Consider the following 15,859-nt stretch of genomic DNA (forward strand, 5'->3'; position numbering starts at 1 on the left):
AATCTTTCACTGGGAGTTGATTTCCTCATAAAAAGAAATGACAAGATGCTCCCTTCTTACTGGCATTCAATCAAAACTAGCCACATAGCCCGTTTCCAGCCACACCTAGGGGTCAGCCTCCCATATATGCGCAGTGTTTTCCCCACATGAACCAATTTTTTCCCCCATGGACCTATTTCACCCATTGACTTGTTTTACCACCGTGGGCTTATTTCCTTCATGGAAATGTTTCCCCCATATACTTACACCTTCATGGACATAAATATTTTTTCTCGATAGGGAGGCAGCTGTTCTCTCCATGGACCTACATTCTCTCATGGACCCATTATCATTTACTGGAGCTTTTTTCCCCCATGGATGTATTCCCTTCATGGACTTGTTTTCCCCATTGACCTCTTCCCCCATGGTCTGATTTTCCTGTCGTGGGGAGACACCTGAGGCAAACATGAACCTATTATTTCCCATGGACCTGTTTCCTCTATGGACCTAATTTACCCATAAGATTTATTTTTCCACCGGTAAAAACTCCCCATGGACCCGTTCCCATGGACATGTTTTATTACATTAACCTATTCCCATCATGAACCGACTGTCTGGCCTTACGAATTTATTTTTTGTTCCAGTGACCTTTTTTCCCCTATATTTTCCCCATGAACCTATTTTTCCCACGTGGGGCAACTTATCTATGTGCCATTGAGCAGTTTTTCTCTGTGCTGGATTTACCTGGTCCCAAATGAACCTGTTTGTCCCACACTGGAGGGTTACTAATCCCCCCATGGACCTGGAAGGAGATATCTGTTCCCCTGATTAGCTGTTTTCTCCTGCATGGAATGAATTATGTATTTCCCCATTGATTGATTTTCCCAGTGAACCTAATTTCATCACGCATCCATCCACCAACCCACCCAGTGCAGTGTGTCCAAGCAACACCTGGATGACTCAGTGAGCTTTCACACACACACACACACACACACACACACACACACACACACACACACACACACACACACACACACACACACACACACAGTCACAGCAACTCCATTTGTATATATGACACCTTTGCGAAACCACACACACTCTGAGCACATTGAACACACACACACACACACACACACACACACAGCAACTCCATTTGTAGATATGACACTGTTGCAAAACCACACACACACATTGAGCACGTTAAACCAAACACTTTTTGTATGATCTCTTCACATTTCTTAAGTCACTGCATTCCCAGTTCACTGACCCTGGCCATTTTAGCTGAATAGTGTTGTAGTAAAAAGTAGTCTGGAGTATAAGTGACATTTTGAAGTGCGTTGGCCTTTAAATGTAAGTGAATGACTGACTGCTACTTATAACAGGCGATATACCAGAGAAGGTCCTGCTTGGGTTGGATTAGGTTAGGTTAGGCTCCTCAGGGTTAAGTTAGTTTAGGCTGAATTAGGTTAGGTTAGGTGAGTTAGATTAGAGTAAGCACACCTGTTGAAGTAAGTAAACGTGTTGGAGAAAGCATGGTAGAACTTAAAAAGAAACAAAAAATGCTCTTGAATAACTGATACATAATAGGCGACCCACCAGAATAGGTTCTTCTCTGAGTAAGGTTATGTTAAGTTAGGTTAGGTTAGGTAAGATCAGGTTAGGCTGGAGTAAGTAGAGGTGTTGGAATATGATAAAAAAAAAATGAATTAACAGACCACCAGAAAGAGTCTTCCTCAGGATTAGCTTAGGTTAGATTAGGTTAAGTCAGATTATGTTAAGTAAGAATAACCAGACGTGTTGGAATGAATAGACATATTAGAATAAGAATAGTAAAAAAAAAAATACAAGTACACATGATTAACAGTCCACCACGAAACTTTCTTCTGTGGGCAAGGTTAGTTTAGGTTAGATTGAGTTAGGCTGAAATAAGTAGACGTTCTCCCTGCTTGTCAAGTGGGGTTGGTGGAGGATTAGTGCCCCTCCCTGTAAAACAATTAACTCTAAGCCCTTGGCCACCCCGTTTGGGATACATGGCATCTGGCAATGAATGAATGAAAATTAGTAGACTGGGTAAAAAAAAAAAGTGAGACTAACACATGATTGGCGGTCCACCAGAAGGGGTTCTCCTCCGGGCTGGGTGAGAGGGCGCCCCCCACCTGGCGGGTTGGGGGCCAGCCTCGTGACGTCATCAGGGGCCGCAATCGCCGCCACCGTTGACCGCAGCTCTCACGGTCAAAACAGTACCACCCGCCTGCAAGAACATTATTATTATTATTATTATTATTATTATTATTATTATTATCCATCCATCCATCATCCAGTCCTACGTTGCCCCATGAGGAGCTTAGAAGCCCGGTGCTAGGCAGTTGGTCCTGACATTTAAGATGAGAGTGACCAACCTCACTCATCCCTGAGTGGCATTACGTGAGCAGTAAACCCCAACCTTCACCGGCTTAATCCCATTGTAGCACAATAATTACCCACTAAACCACCAGGCGCCAAGATTTGGTTATATGGTTACCACCCAGCGTAGTAAATGGTTTCCTGGTGTACAGGAAACCATTTGGCTTGTCACTCAATGTAGAGTCACCCACAGACAGAAGGAAGAGGAAAGAATGAAGGAATGAAAGACAGAAGAGGGAGTGTAAAGTCACCCGTGGGCAGAAGGACGAGGAAAGAATGAAGGAAAGAAAGACAGAAGAAGATGGAAGGAAAGAAGGATGGAGGAGAGGACAGGGCAGACACCCGAGACCAGCACTACACTGAGTGAATGGATGGTGAGCGCCCCCACCTACCACAAATTATTATTATTATTAAACACAATCATTCTGTCACACCACCAGCAACCCCCATGCGTCTAGGGGTAATCGCTGTTCACTCTTGTTTGTGAGTTTACTTATAGGCTATAACTCATTCGTTTTAAGTAGGCCGGGATTTTCGTCCATTTGCAGCCTCTTTCCTGTAGCTCAGTGGCCGAATAAGACACTACTACGGCTCAGCATTCATTCCATAGAACTCCGTGATCAGCATCATATTCTAGTGTTAATGTATTGTTACAGCTCAGCATTTAAGATGAAGCTGGCAATTTTACACTTAGTTAAAGTAAACAGTAAACATCTACATCACCTGAAGACTTTCCTCGGCTTTCTCCATTACCCATCACCAATATATATATATATATATATATATATATATATATATATATATATATATATATATATATATATATATATATATAAAGTTCCTTATAATATCCATAACTGAATTATCCTTCCCTATTTTCCTTTCCTACAAAAAAAAAAAAAAGAAGGGGGGCAAAACAGTATCAAGTTAGAGAAACATTCCATACTCTCTTCCCTTTAACTTGGCCGACGTTTGCCGTCTCTTAATCGTGAATCCTGAACTGTAAAAATAAATAAGTGAGTAAATAAAATAACACTAGATTGTAACGCTAGCCACGAACAGTTGTTTAAAGAAGGATCTAGAGCCATTGCCTTGTCTCTTTCCGTCACAGAGCAACGAGAAATAGGATACAAAGAATGAAAATATCTGCAAAGTGAAGCCAGACGAAGCATTGTGTTACTATGATTACCTGGTGCAGTTTGGTACAGTTTTTAAGTTCTGTTTTTCTAGCCCAGACTGAACCTAGGCTAGTGATTATTAGGTGTGTATGTAAACTATAGATCTCTCTCTCTCTCTCTCTCTCTCTCTCTCTCTCTCTCTCTCTCTCTCTCTCTCTCACACACACACACACACACACACACACACACACACACACACACAGAAAGAGAGAGAGAGAGAGGGGGGGTGGGGGGTGATATCAGAGGTACCGACACCCATAACTCAGTATCAGAGTAGCAGGCCCGGTAATTGTACACCCCCCACGCCTCACCCCTGCCTGCCTCACCCCTCCCTGCCTGCCTCACCCTTGCCTGCCATAGCCTACCCTGCCTCACCCCTCCTTGCCGACCTCACCCCCTCTCTACCTCACTCCTCCCTGCCCCCTCATCCTATCCTGACTGCCTCACCGCCTCCTTGTCTCACCCTTCCCCTGCCTCACCCCTGCCTGCCTCATCTCCTGGCTGTCTCTACCCTCCCTCCTCACCCCTCCCTGTCTCACTCTTTTCTGCCTTCCCCTCCCTGTCTCACTCTTTTCTGCCTCACCTCTTCCTGCCTTCCCCTCCCTGTCTCACTCTTGGCTGCCTCATTCCTCCTTGCCTCACCCCCTCATTGTCTCCCTTCCTCCCTGCCTCATTCCCTCCTTACCTCACCCCCTCCCTGCCTGCCACACCCCCTCCCTGCCTGCCTCACCCCCACCTGCCAGCCTTAGCCCCTGGCTGCCTACCTCACTCCCCCACTGCCTGCCTCACCCCCTTCCTGCCTCACTTCATCCCTGCCTCACTTGGTCCCTTCCGCACTCCATCCCTGCCTCACTCTATCCCTGCCTCTCCTCTCCCCGTGTCCTTCCTCTTCCTTCCTTCCTGCCTGCCTGCCATCCTCCCTTCCTCCTCTACATTTCCTCCCTCCCGTCCCTTCTCCCTTCCTCCATTTCCTCCCTCCCTTCTCTTCTCCATTCCTTCATTTCCTCCCTCCTTCTCTTCTCCCTTCCTTCATTTCCTCCCTCCTTCTCTTCTCCCTTCCTTCATTTCCTCCCTCCCTTCTCTTCTCCCTTCATTTCCTCCCTCCCTTCCCCTCCACCCCTCTCTTCTCTTCTCCCTTCCTTAATTTCCTCCCTACGTTCCTCTCCACCCCTCCTTTCATTTCTCCCTTCCTCCATTTCCTCCCTCCCTTCCCTCCACCCCTCCCTTCTGCTTCCTTCTCTGTCCTTTAGTGCTTTTCATCCAGTCTATACTCTCTCTCTCTCTCTCTCTCTCTCTCTCTCTCTCTCTCTCTCTCTCTTAGGTGGGAAAAGGAGGTCTGGGTAACGATGATGATGATGATGATGATGATGGTCATGGTGAAGATGATGATGATGATGATGATGATTGTTATCGACACAGACTAGATTAATAGCCTTGTTTATCTATCTGTCTATCTATCTATCTATCAATATATCTGCCTACCTGTCTGTCTGTATCTATCTGTCTATATCCATCTATCTATCAGCGTGCCATGTACATAAATACGAGATAAAAGACATGGTACGAAGTTTCTTTAATACCTTCACTCTGATATTACATTTTCAAATCTCACTCTTCTCTCCAGACGATTTTATTCAGCACAGGAGGGATTGCGGGACTGGCAGGGATTTATGTGGCCTTTGTTAACCCCTCCACAAACCCACCTCCTTCCCCCAGCTGAATAAAATCGTCTGAAGGGAGATACGGTATAATTTAAGAGTACGATAAAAATGGAAGTGGACGTTATCGCATTGGAAAGCGGGTTGAAGGATGAGGAAGTGGGTGCAAGAGATTCATGGGCTTCATCTCACGTTTATTTGCTCTCAGGACGACGACCCTACGAATGCGTCACGATAAATAAGTAAATAAATAAGAAGAGAAATAAAAGCAGCCGTTAATACCGTTACACCAGATTTAAATGTCGTATTTCAAACGTAGAACACTGGACATTGTAACCGTCTCTCTCTCTCTCTCTCTCTCTCTCTCTCTCTGTTTCCATGGCATACGGCAAACGATTTTTTAAAAGCTAAGAGTGAGCCACAGGAGTCAGCTAGTACTGTCACCACTAACCCTTTGATGATCGGGAGAACTCTAGAAGCCTATTGCAGCTAACGTTACTATATTCTCTTCAGATGAGTGGGTCATAGGAGCTTGAGGGGGTTAGTGCTTAAGTGAAACGCTTGAGGGTTGCATGGGATCACTGCTCTGTTGGTGTGCCCTTGTTTGAATTATAGACCTCGAGAACGGGCTTCCTAATGTTTGTCCAGAGATGGATAAGCTATAAAATAAATAAATAAATAAATAAAATCAGTCTCCGTTTATTTCTACTGATTTTCCTCCCGTATCGGATTCAAATTTTTGGTTAACGTCGCCTGCGTTTCAAAATATCTGGGTTTATTCAGTAAGGTATCGGTTAGGCAAAAAAGAAGGATGATTCCCTGGTTTCCGGCCGTGTGTGTGTGTGTGTGTGTGTGTGTGTGTGTGTGTGTGTGTGTGTGTCCTTGATCTTGCAACATATCTATATCACGTAATGGGCTTCCTCCTGTTCGATTTTCCTCCCTCACGTGTCTTATGAAGGTAGACCGCGTCCCTGAAGTGCGTACGTGTGTGTGTGTGTGTGTGTGGTTAGCAGGGAATATTCAGAGGCAGATAATCTTTGTGTTGGTGCGATGAATATGAGAGCCAGGGTGAGGGTGAAAACGAATGTAAGTGTGACAGCAGGGTGAGGGTGAAGATGAGGGTGAGGAGGAGTGTGGATGTGAGCTAGAGTGAGGGGGAGAGTTAGTGTGAGGGGTAAATGTGAGGCTGAGGGTGAGTAGGAGTGTGAATGAGCAAGGGTGAGAGTGAGGATGAAGGTGAGTGAGAGTGTGGATGAGCAGTGTGAAAAAAAGAAAAAAAACAGCCACGAAAGGACTAACAGATCTTTTGCAGCTTGCTTCCCTTTGTAGTGTGAGAACAAGGGTGAGGGTGAAGTATGAGGGGTCGAGGATGAGTTTAATGGCTGAGGGTGAGTATCAAGACCAAGTATGAGGGATGGTGGTTGAGTGTTGTGGCGACCCTACCTCTTATGGATAGGAGGCACCCCAAGCATGGCAAACATACCCTCCCCCGCAAAGAATAATATAGACTCCTTCGGCCAGTCTTGCACCAATTTATTTATGCTATATTCTCTGCCTTCTTCAGCTATCGGCTCCTGACTTCAGCATCACTTAGTCTGCTGTTCCAAGTGCTGAGGTCAGCGTGGAAGTGGATGCTGCCTCTCGTAAATAACACATATTTACAAACCAACGAGGTCAGCCTGATCTGAATGTCGAGTGGTAAACAAGGTGTGTGTTAGTGTGTAGGAACCCCCGCATCTCCCCTTCCTTCCCCTCTTTGCCTCCCCCCTCCACCACCCTTCAACACAGAAAAATGTAAAGTACTTCATATTGGAAGTAACAATGTCCATGCAAATTACAAAATGAACAATATTCAGTTATCAAGTACAGACAGTGAAAAGGATCTTGGTGTGATAATATCAAATGACCTAAAACCAAGCAAGCAGTGTACCGATGCGGTAAAAATTGCAAACAAGCTAGTGGGTTTTATTGGAAGAACTTTCGAGTTTAAATCGGAAAAAGTCATACTTGCCTTGTACAACTCGCTAGTGCGCCCCCATCTTGAGTATTGTGTGCAATTCTGGTCTCCGTACTACAGAAAGGACATTGAAAAATTAGAGAAAATTCAGCGAAGAATCACAAAAATGGTACCACGACTTAGAAACAAACCATATGAGGAACGCCTTGAAGAACTTAAATTATTTAGCCTAACGAAGCGCAGGTTAAGAGGGGACCTTATTGAAGTTTTCAAAATCATGAAGGGATATGACAACTTAGACATGAATAAATATTTTGATATAGACCGGTCGAGTCAAACCAGAAGTAATGGCTGCAAAATCATGGGAAAACGATTCCAATCCCACGAAGCAAAATACTTCTTCTTTAACAGAGTTGTAAATATCTGGAACAGATTACCCTCAGATACCGTGAACAGTATCTCAATTGAGACATTCAAAAACAAATTAGACAAGTATTTGCACGAAAATCCTCAGCTGACTCTTTTTCTGTCCGAATAACTTGCTTTTATAGCTACGGTACATGTAAGTTCATGCCCCCTTAGTCTACAAGACACCCCGTAAACAATGTACCCGTACATAGTGTTGCGTCACGATATTATACATTTTCAATTTATTCGGTGCAAACAAAGCAATATAAGCACAGATTAGGATCTGCACAGATAACCCTGAGTTAACGGTCACTACTCTTACTTTCGACCTGTGATGGGCTGTGGATCACTGAGGGTCCCTGTTAGTCAAGTGACCACCATCGGGATTTTTTTAATGTACCAGGGGTCACTGCTTCAGGATGAAACTTGTGTACTGTCCCACATGGGAGAGTTCCTTGTCTCAGTGGAGTGAACGGAGCTATTGCCTGATTGACTGCTGCCTACCTAAAAAGCGCCAGGAAAGGTTGCCGCACCACCCCTAAACATCCACTCTGTGCATTGCACATCCACACTGTGCACTGTGCAGTCCCCTTTTATCTAAGACACCCGTCCTATATACTTTTCAGTCTCCCCAGCGCAAAGAAAGCAATATAAGCACAGATTAGGAGCTGCACAGATAACCCTGAGTTAACGGTCACTACCTTTACTTTCGACCTGTGATGGGCTGTGGATCACTGAGGGTCCCTGTTAGTCAAGTGACCACCATCGGGATTTTTTTAATGTACCAGGGGTCACTGCTTCAGGATGAAACTTGTGTACTTGTCCCACATGGGAGAGTTCCTTGTCTCAGTGGAGCAAACGGAGCTAGGGCCTGATTGACTGCTGCCTACCTTAAAAGCGCCAGGCAAGGCTGCTGCACCACCCCTAAACATCCACACTGTGCAGTGTGTAGCTTCCACGTTATGTCCACAGACTTCCCATTAACTCAATGTAACTGGTTTATAATGTCATGCCGTAACTATTATTTTATTTGTTTACTTTCTCTTTCAGGTTACTCTATCGGGTAGCTTATAGATAAAGTATTATAGAATGTGACTTTTCCTTTCCAGTGTTTCCTATAAAATTTCCATGTCAGTTTTTCCATGCTGCATGGTGGTTTTTCTCACTCTTTCCTGGAGGGTTTGGTGGTGGGGGGAGCCTTCTTGCTTTACTATCCTTATCCTTCAACATGTAGAGTTAGATCTTGTAGTCATAGTTTTCTCTAACAAGCAGCCTCGAAAGGACCATAAGGTCTGTTGCTGTTTGCTTTCCTGTGTAATCCTGTGTAATCTACCTCCCTACCTCCACCTCTCCGTCGCCCTTCTCCTCACTACCTCCACCTCTCCATCGTCCTTCCCCTCTCTACCTCCCTACCTCCACCTCTCCATCGTCCTTCCCCTCTCTACCTCTCCACATCCACCTCTTCATCGACCTTCCCCTCTCTACCTTCACCTCTCCATTGCCCTTGCCCTCTCTACCTCTCCACCTCATCATCGCCCTTCCCCTGCCTACACTTCCATCGCTCTGAACCCCATCCCCCTTCCCCTCTCTGCCCCCCCCACCTCCACCTCCCCTCTCCATCCCCTTCCCCCTGCGTCTCCACCTTCCCCCCCTCCCCCTCCAGGGCGCCGAGCCGCGGGGACCAGCTCGAGTATAAACCTTTTGAGGCAGCTCCCGCCATCTGATAATTTCCGCCGGTACATTGTTAGAGGTGAGACGCGGCGCCGCAAGATGCCGCAGTCTGATTGTGCCGCACCCTTCCCACCCCGCACCCCCACCCCTCACCCCGCTACACCCCTCCCACCCCACCCCGCGCCGCTCTCTTTAAACGAGGAGGGGGGAGGGGGAGGAGGGAGAGAAAGGGTGAATGAAGGAGAGAGAGGGGAGGAGCTGAGGGCAGGGACGAAGGGTATTCTAGAGAGAGAGAGAGAGAGGTGGGGGGGGGGGAGGTTGGCAGAGGGAGAAAGTAAAGTGTGGACGAGGTGGAGGAAGATCAAAGGCAGGGACAGAGTACGTTTCCCAGCCCACACAGTCTCTCCCTAATCCCCTATTTATTTATTTATTTATTCGTATTGTGCAACTAACCAGCCTTCCTCTCGTATCATTTATCCTTCCTTTATCATCCCATCATCATCATCATCATTATTTGCTTACATTATAATCTATGAAGTTCTGATTATTTTTATAGTGACTCGACCCGTATCTGCTCAACTTGATGTTATTTGAGAAGGACTAAACGAAGGTCATTCAAACTACGCGATTTTCGTCAATTTTGCGGCTTATTTCCCGTAGCTAAGTGGCTGAATAAGGCAATGCTATGACCGTACGTTCTTTCCATGGCACTTCTTCGTGACTGTCACCATATTAAAGTGTTTATCTGTTACTCTAGGACAACATTCAAGATGGAAAGACGGCGGTTTTACGCCATATTGAAGTGAACGGAGTATAGATAGAAGGAAGGTTTGAGGTGCTGCATGACTGATTATTTTATACGAGAGAGAGAGAGAGAGATTTACACTCAAGCTCCTGTGACGCCCTCAGCTGAATACAATCGTCTGGAGTCAGGTGGAAAGGACTACTAGAGTTATCTCAACCAAGAGAGGGCTAAGGATACCTGTATTAACACCCTTATGTTCCTGTGACTAACTCCTAGCTGAATAAAATCGTCTGACTTTAGCTGGAACATAATGCTAGAGTTATCCCAGCCATGAGTAGGTTAATGGCTAGGTGAGTGGTCTGTAGGTAGGTGTGTATCCACGTAATTGCTAGGTACGCAGGAAGACAGACAGAGATACAGAAATATAAAGAAAAATATCACCATCACCACCACCACCACCACCACCGCCACCACCACCATCATCATCATCATCATATTCAGTAGCTTGTATCTAAACAGGTAGGTAGGTTGGTAGGTAGGTAGGTAGGTAGGAATGTAGGTAGTCAGACAGAAAGGTGAACAGATTAGCAGACAAGATTGGGTTCCACAAACAAACTTGCGATTGATTCCGCGTCTTAACTATAATGTGTTTTGAAGGAAAGACGAGGCAAGCAGAGTGCCAAAGCTCCCTACGTCTCTTCCTCCTCCTGTAAACAGCGTATTTCAAGTAAGGCACAGGGTCAGGCGAAAGTTTGCCTCGCAAGATTAGCCCAGTTAGACGATGGAGAGGGACGCCTTCATGTGGTGGCACTAATTGACTTCGGTGGAGCTGCCAGGGTATATAAACATCCCTCATCTCCCTCCCATCCCCCCAAAAAAAAGGATGGTGAGCGGCAGGAGAGGGGCAACTTCAGCCTGCAGTCCACTGGGTTCACATTCAGATGAACCTGGGGCTGCTAATACGGCTGCTATTACTGTTGCTGTTCCATGTAATCAGGTAGACAGGTAAATATGGAAGTGGGTAGACAGGTAAATATGGAAGTGGAAGTTGCAAGACTGTTCTCTCATCCGCCAAAAGATCGTTTGCAGGGTTGCTTTTATTTTACGTTATTTATTTACTTATTTAATTATTTATTTATCCATTCATTTATTTTTTGCTACGATTCTAACCAAGGATAATTTTTACTCGTCAATCCCGCTTCTACAGTCACGATTGGCCGCTGATGTTGGCGTGCGTACGACTCACAAATACAATCAAAGCCTATATAATTTTTGAACACGATCACTATCAAATCAACTACCATGGCATCCTTATTGAATCCCATATATCCCCAACGAAGCTGAATATGTGCGTTCGAATCTTTAATAGGGACCGTATTAGAACACTTATAATGAAATCATTATTGAGTTCCAAACCTCTCCAGTGACGGTTATGGTGTTTATATTTTCGTTGAGGTGTAAACAGTTCAGGTGTGGAGGGGACATGAAAATTACTACTACTACTACTACTACTACTACTACTATTATTATTATTATTATTATTATTATTTTTATTATTATTATTATTATTATTATTATTATTATTATTTGTATTATATCGTATTAAAGCGGTTTACACAGAATCTACAGACTTCCATGACCCCAATTCTCGTCGGTTAATGAAGCTCCCTAACACCTTTTCCTAAGCGATTTATTTTGCATTGAACCCTACTGCCATCTTCTGGGTTACATTAATGCTTCCTATATCGCCATACTCTGCATATTTAACGTACAAAAGGTTATTAATCATGCTACCTCAAAAAAATAAATCGCTAAGGAAGAGGTGTTAGGGAGCTTCCTTCACCGACTAGAATACGGTCCCCATATCTCCTCATGAAGCTTGGTTTTCTCTCTCTCTCTCTCTCTCTCTCTCTCTCCTGATTCTTCGTGACTAGGACGAGATGGAGTGTGGTGTGTATTCCAGACATTGCATATCACAAGAAAGAGGACGAGGAGAGAGAGAGAGAGAGAGAGAGTTGCTTTAATCTTTAGATCCCAAGGTAAACATTATTGGCTGGTAACAAGAAAAACAAGAATAGAACAGAATCAGGTGACATTACCAGTGAAGATAAAGAAATGTGCTCCATCCTAAATAATTATTTCATATCAGTATTCACCAAGGAAAATCTAAGCCTGGTCCCTCAAGCAGCAAATATTTACCATGAGAATACGGAAAATATTCTTAGTAAAATAACCATTAGTAAGGAGGACGTATTGAAAGAAATTAACAAGTTAAAACCTCAAAAATCGCCAGGTCCGGACGATATATATGCAAAAATTATAAAAGAAACCAAAGAAGAATTATGTCAGCCACTTTTAACGTTATTTAATGACTCTTTAAGTTCAGGAGAAGTTCCAGAGGCGTGGAAAACCGCAAACGTAGTGCCCATCTTTAAAAAGGGTGATAAATCAGCTGCGTCGAATTATCGTCCGATAAGTCTAACGTCAATAGTAGGAAAAATGTTAGAGTCAATTTTGGCAAATAAGATTAGAGAACACTTAGAAAGATTTAATCTTATAAACGAAAGTCAGCACGGATTCAGGCAAGGACGATCCTGCCTCACAAATTTGTTGTCATTCTACTCGGAGGTCTATGAGGCAGTAGATAGCGATAAAGCTTACGATGTTATTTATCTGGACTTTAGTAAAGCTTTTGATAGAGTCCCACACGAAAGGTTAGTTAGAAAGGTTCGAGCACACGGTATAGACGGCGATATCTTAAAATGGATAGAATCCTGGCTGAAAGGACGAAAGCAGAGAGTATTAATAAATGGAACTAAGTCGGACTGGGGATTAGTAACTAGCGGTGTACCACAGGGTTCAGTACTCGGTCCCTTATTATTTATCATATATATAAATGATCTAGACTTAGGAGTCAATAGCAGAATCAGCAAATTTGCCGACGATACAAAAATAGGGCGTATCATTAACTCGACTGACGATTGCCATTACTTACAAAAAGACCTCGATACATTGTCCAAATGGTCTAAAACTTGGCAAATGGAATTTAACGTTGAAAAATGTAAAGTACTTAACGTAGGCAAGACCATTGGAGATACTAAATACAGCTTAGATAACAAAGAAATTAGCAAATCGGAATGCGAGAGAGATCTAGGAGTTATGATTAGTAACGACCTTAAACCTAGGCAACAGTGCATTAATGCGAGAAATAAAGCAAATAGGGTCCTAGGATTTATTTCGAGAAGCGTGAGCAATAGATCATCTAAAGTAATACTGAAACTTTATCTAGCATTAGTAAGGCCACATTTAGACTACGCAGTACAATTTTGGTGTCCTTACTATAGAATGGATATTAATTCGTTAGAAAATGTACAGAGAAGAATGACTAAAATGATACATGACGTCCGGAACCTGTCATATGAAGACAGACTGAAAAGACTAAGTCTGCATTCGCTAGAGAGGCGTAGAGTAAGGGGAGACTTAATTGAGGTTTTTAAGTGGATGAATGGTATAAATAAGGGAGATATTAGCAAGGTACTTAAAGTGAGCATACAGGATAGAACTAGAAATAATGGTTTCAAACTAGAAAAAATTCCGTTTCAGAAAGGAAATCGGTAGAAATTGGTTTGGTAATAGAGTAGTAGACGAATGGAATAAGCTACCTAGTAAAGTAGTTGCTGCCTCTTCCATTGAGAGTTTCAAGCATAGGCTAGATAAGCATATGACAAATAAGGGGTGGATATAGAATAAAGAAAATATTATAACCAATACTAATTAAAAAATAAATTTTCCTTTCAGGTTACACTATGATAGTCTCTATTCTCCTTTCACACTTTCCTGTAAAATGTCCACGCCAGTTTTTCTATACGGCGTGGTGTTCTTTCTGACTTTTTCCTGCCGGCTTCGGCTGGAGGGTTTGGAGGGCGGGGGAGAGCCTTCTTCTTTGCTATCCTTATCTCATTCTAGTAGTTCAGTTACTCTTCTAGGAGCTGCCTAGCATGGGCCAACCGGCCTACTGCAGTTATCCTCTCTTCTTATGTTCTTATGTTCTTATCAATAGGTTATAATATCAATAAATTTTACAAGAATATATTTTAACACGATTACAAAACCTTCAAAACTAGCAAAAGAGAGAGAGAGAGAAACGAAGTATACACACCTTCATATCAGTCTGGTAAGTTTTTAAGAGTACCGGATATTTTTCCTGTATAACTGACGGTGAAAGAGTTTGAATAGGCAGCCCGGGAGATGTGTAAGGATAAAACTTCATCAGATATTTTTTTCGTCAATTTACGGTGGATTCAAAGGCAATAATAATAATAATAATAATAATAATAATAATAATAATAATCCCGCAAAACTAATTCGAATTGTTGCAAGGTTCAATAAATGGGTAGTTATTTCCGTAGACTTGTTTGTTTACATTTTGGGAGCGGTGAGAATGTGGTTGTTACGTCCGTAGATTTTATTATTATTATTATTATTATTATTATTATTTCAGAGGGAAGGGGTATATATGATTCCATATATTGAATGCTGTTTATTAGCCTGCATGCCACATCATAGAGTGCAGGCAGTCTTGTGATTTCATAAAAGTGGGAGAGAGAGAGAGAGAACTTTTGACGATGGGGGTGTGAGGGTGTGGTTCCGTTAGTAAGTGGGTAGGTGGGTAGGTAGGAAGGTAAGTAAGTGGGAAGTAGGCAGCTGGGTTGGTAATAGAGAGACTGGGGTAGATATTTGGGTGTGTTGGTAGGCAAGGTAGATTGGTAAGTAGGCACATCGGTAAGTAGGTAGGTAGGTAGATAGAAAAGATGGGATAGATAGACAGGTAAGTGATTATAGGTAGATATAGGGATAGATACTGATGTGATGTCGGTAGGTAGGTAGGTAAGTAGGTATATAAACAGGCAGGTAAGTAGACAGGTTGGTAGGTAGGCAGGTAAGTAAATGAGATGGTAGAAGAGATAGGTAAGTAAGTAGGCAGGGAATGAGAGTGGTAGGTAGAAAGGTAAGTAAGCAGATAGGTAGGTAGGTAGGAAGGGAGTGTAGGTAGGCAGAGAGGCAAGTAGGTATGTAGGTAAGTAGGTAGGCAGTGAAGGAGTGGATAGATTGAAAGGTAAATAGGTAGGCAGATAAGTAGGAAGACAGGCAGGTAGGTAGGTAGGCAGGGAAAGGACAGAAGGAGGTAATTAGATAGGTGGGCAAAAAATGAACAGGTTAATGAGTTGGTAGGCAGGTAAGTAGGTAGTCAATTCTACTAACAAGACGGCTGACAGTAGAATAGGTAGTTAACAGAATAGGGAGGTAGGTAGGGAGGGAGGAGGAGGAGGAGGACTGAAGCTGGTATAGGTAGGGAAGGGGGAAGGGGATGGGTAAGGGAGGAAGGGTAGGTAGGTAGGTAGGTAAGTAGGTAGGTAGGTAGATCGATTTGAAAATTTGGGGTTAGTAGGTAGGTAGAGCATTATGTTGGAAGGTGTATGGGTAAGTAGGTAGGTAGGTAGGTGTTATAATTTTGGTAGGTAGGTAAGGTGGGAAAACAGAGAACATTTGGCAGGTTAATTGGTAAGTAGGTAGGTAGGTAGAGAGAGAGAGAGAGAGGTAAGTAGATCTGTAAGTGGCCAAGCAGGAAAAGGGCGCACCGACCCCGACAGCAAAGCATAAAGTGTTGGTCCATCTGTAGGTAGGTAAGTAGGTCGGTTAGTAGGTAGGAAGGCAGGACGGTAAGTGGGTAGGTAAGCAGGAAGCTAGGTAGGTAGATCAGTAGGATGGTAGGTAGACAGGTAGGTGAAAAGGAAGGTAAGTAGGTAGGTAGGTGGGTCTCATAGTAGGTAGGAAGGCAGGGCGGTAAGTAGGTAGG

General features: G+C 43.6%; 1 protein-coding gene across 1 annotated transcript in view; it reads right to left on the bottom strand.

The window, feature by feature from the left end:
* The window catches only part of LOC145392061 (uncharacterized), a 94,878-nt gene that overhangs the window by 14,446 nt on the left and 64,573 nt on the right, over positions 1 to 15,859 (bottom strand). The window contains exon 4 of the mRNA XM_080266517.1: positions 2,077 to 2,233. Within this exon, the coding sequence (XP_080122643.1) occupies positions 2,077 to 2,233 (157 nt within the window). The remainder of the gene's footprint in view (positions 1 to 2,076; positions 2,234 to 15,859) is intronic.

Source organism: Coenobita brevimanus, chromosome 21 (assembly GCF_032717465.1).
Source record: "Coenobita brevimanus isolate Jiangsu-jjx chromosome 21, ASM3271746v2, whole genome shotgun sequence".
In the NCBI taxonomy this organism is placed as follows: Eukaryota; Metazoa; Arthropoda; class Malacostraca; order Decapoda; family Coenobitidae; genus Coenobita; species Coenobita brevimanus.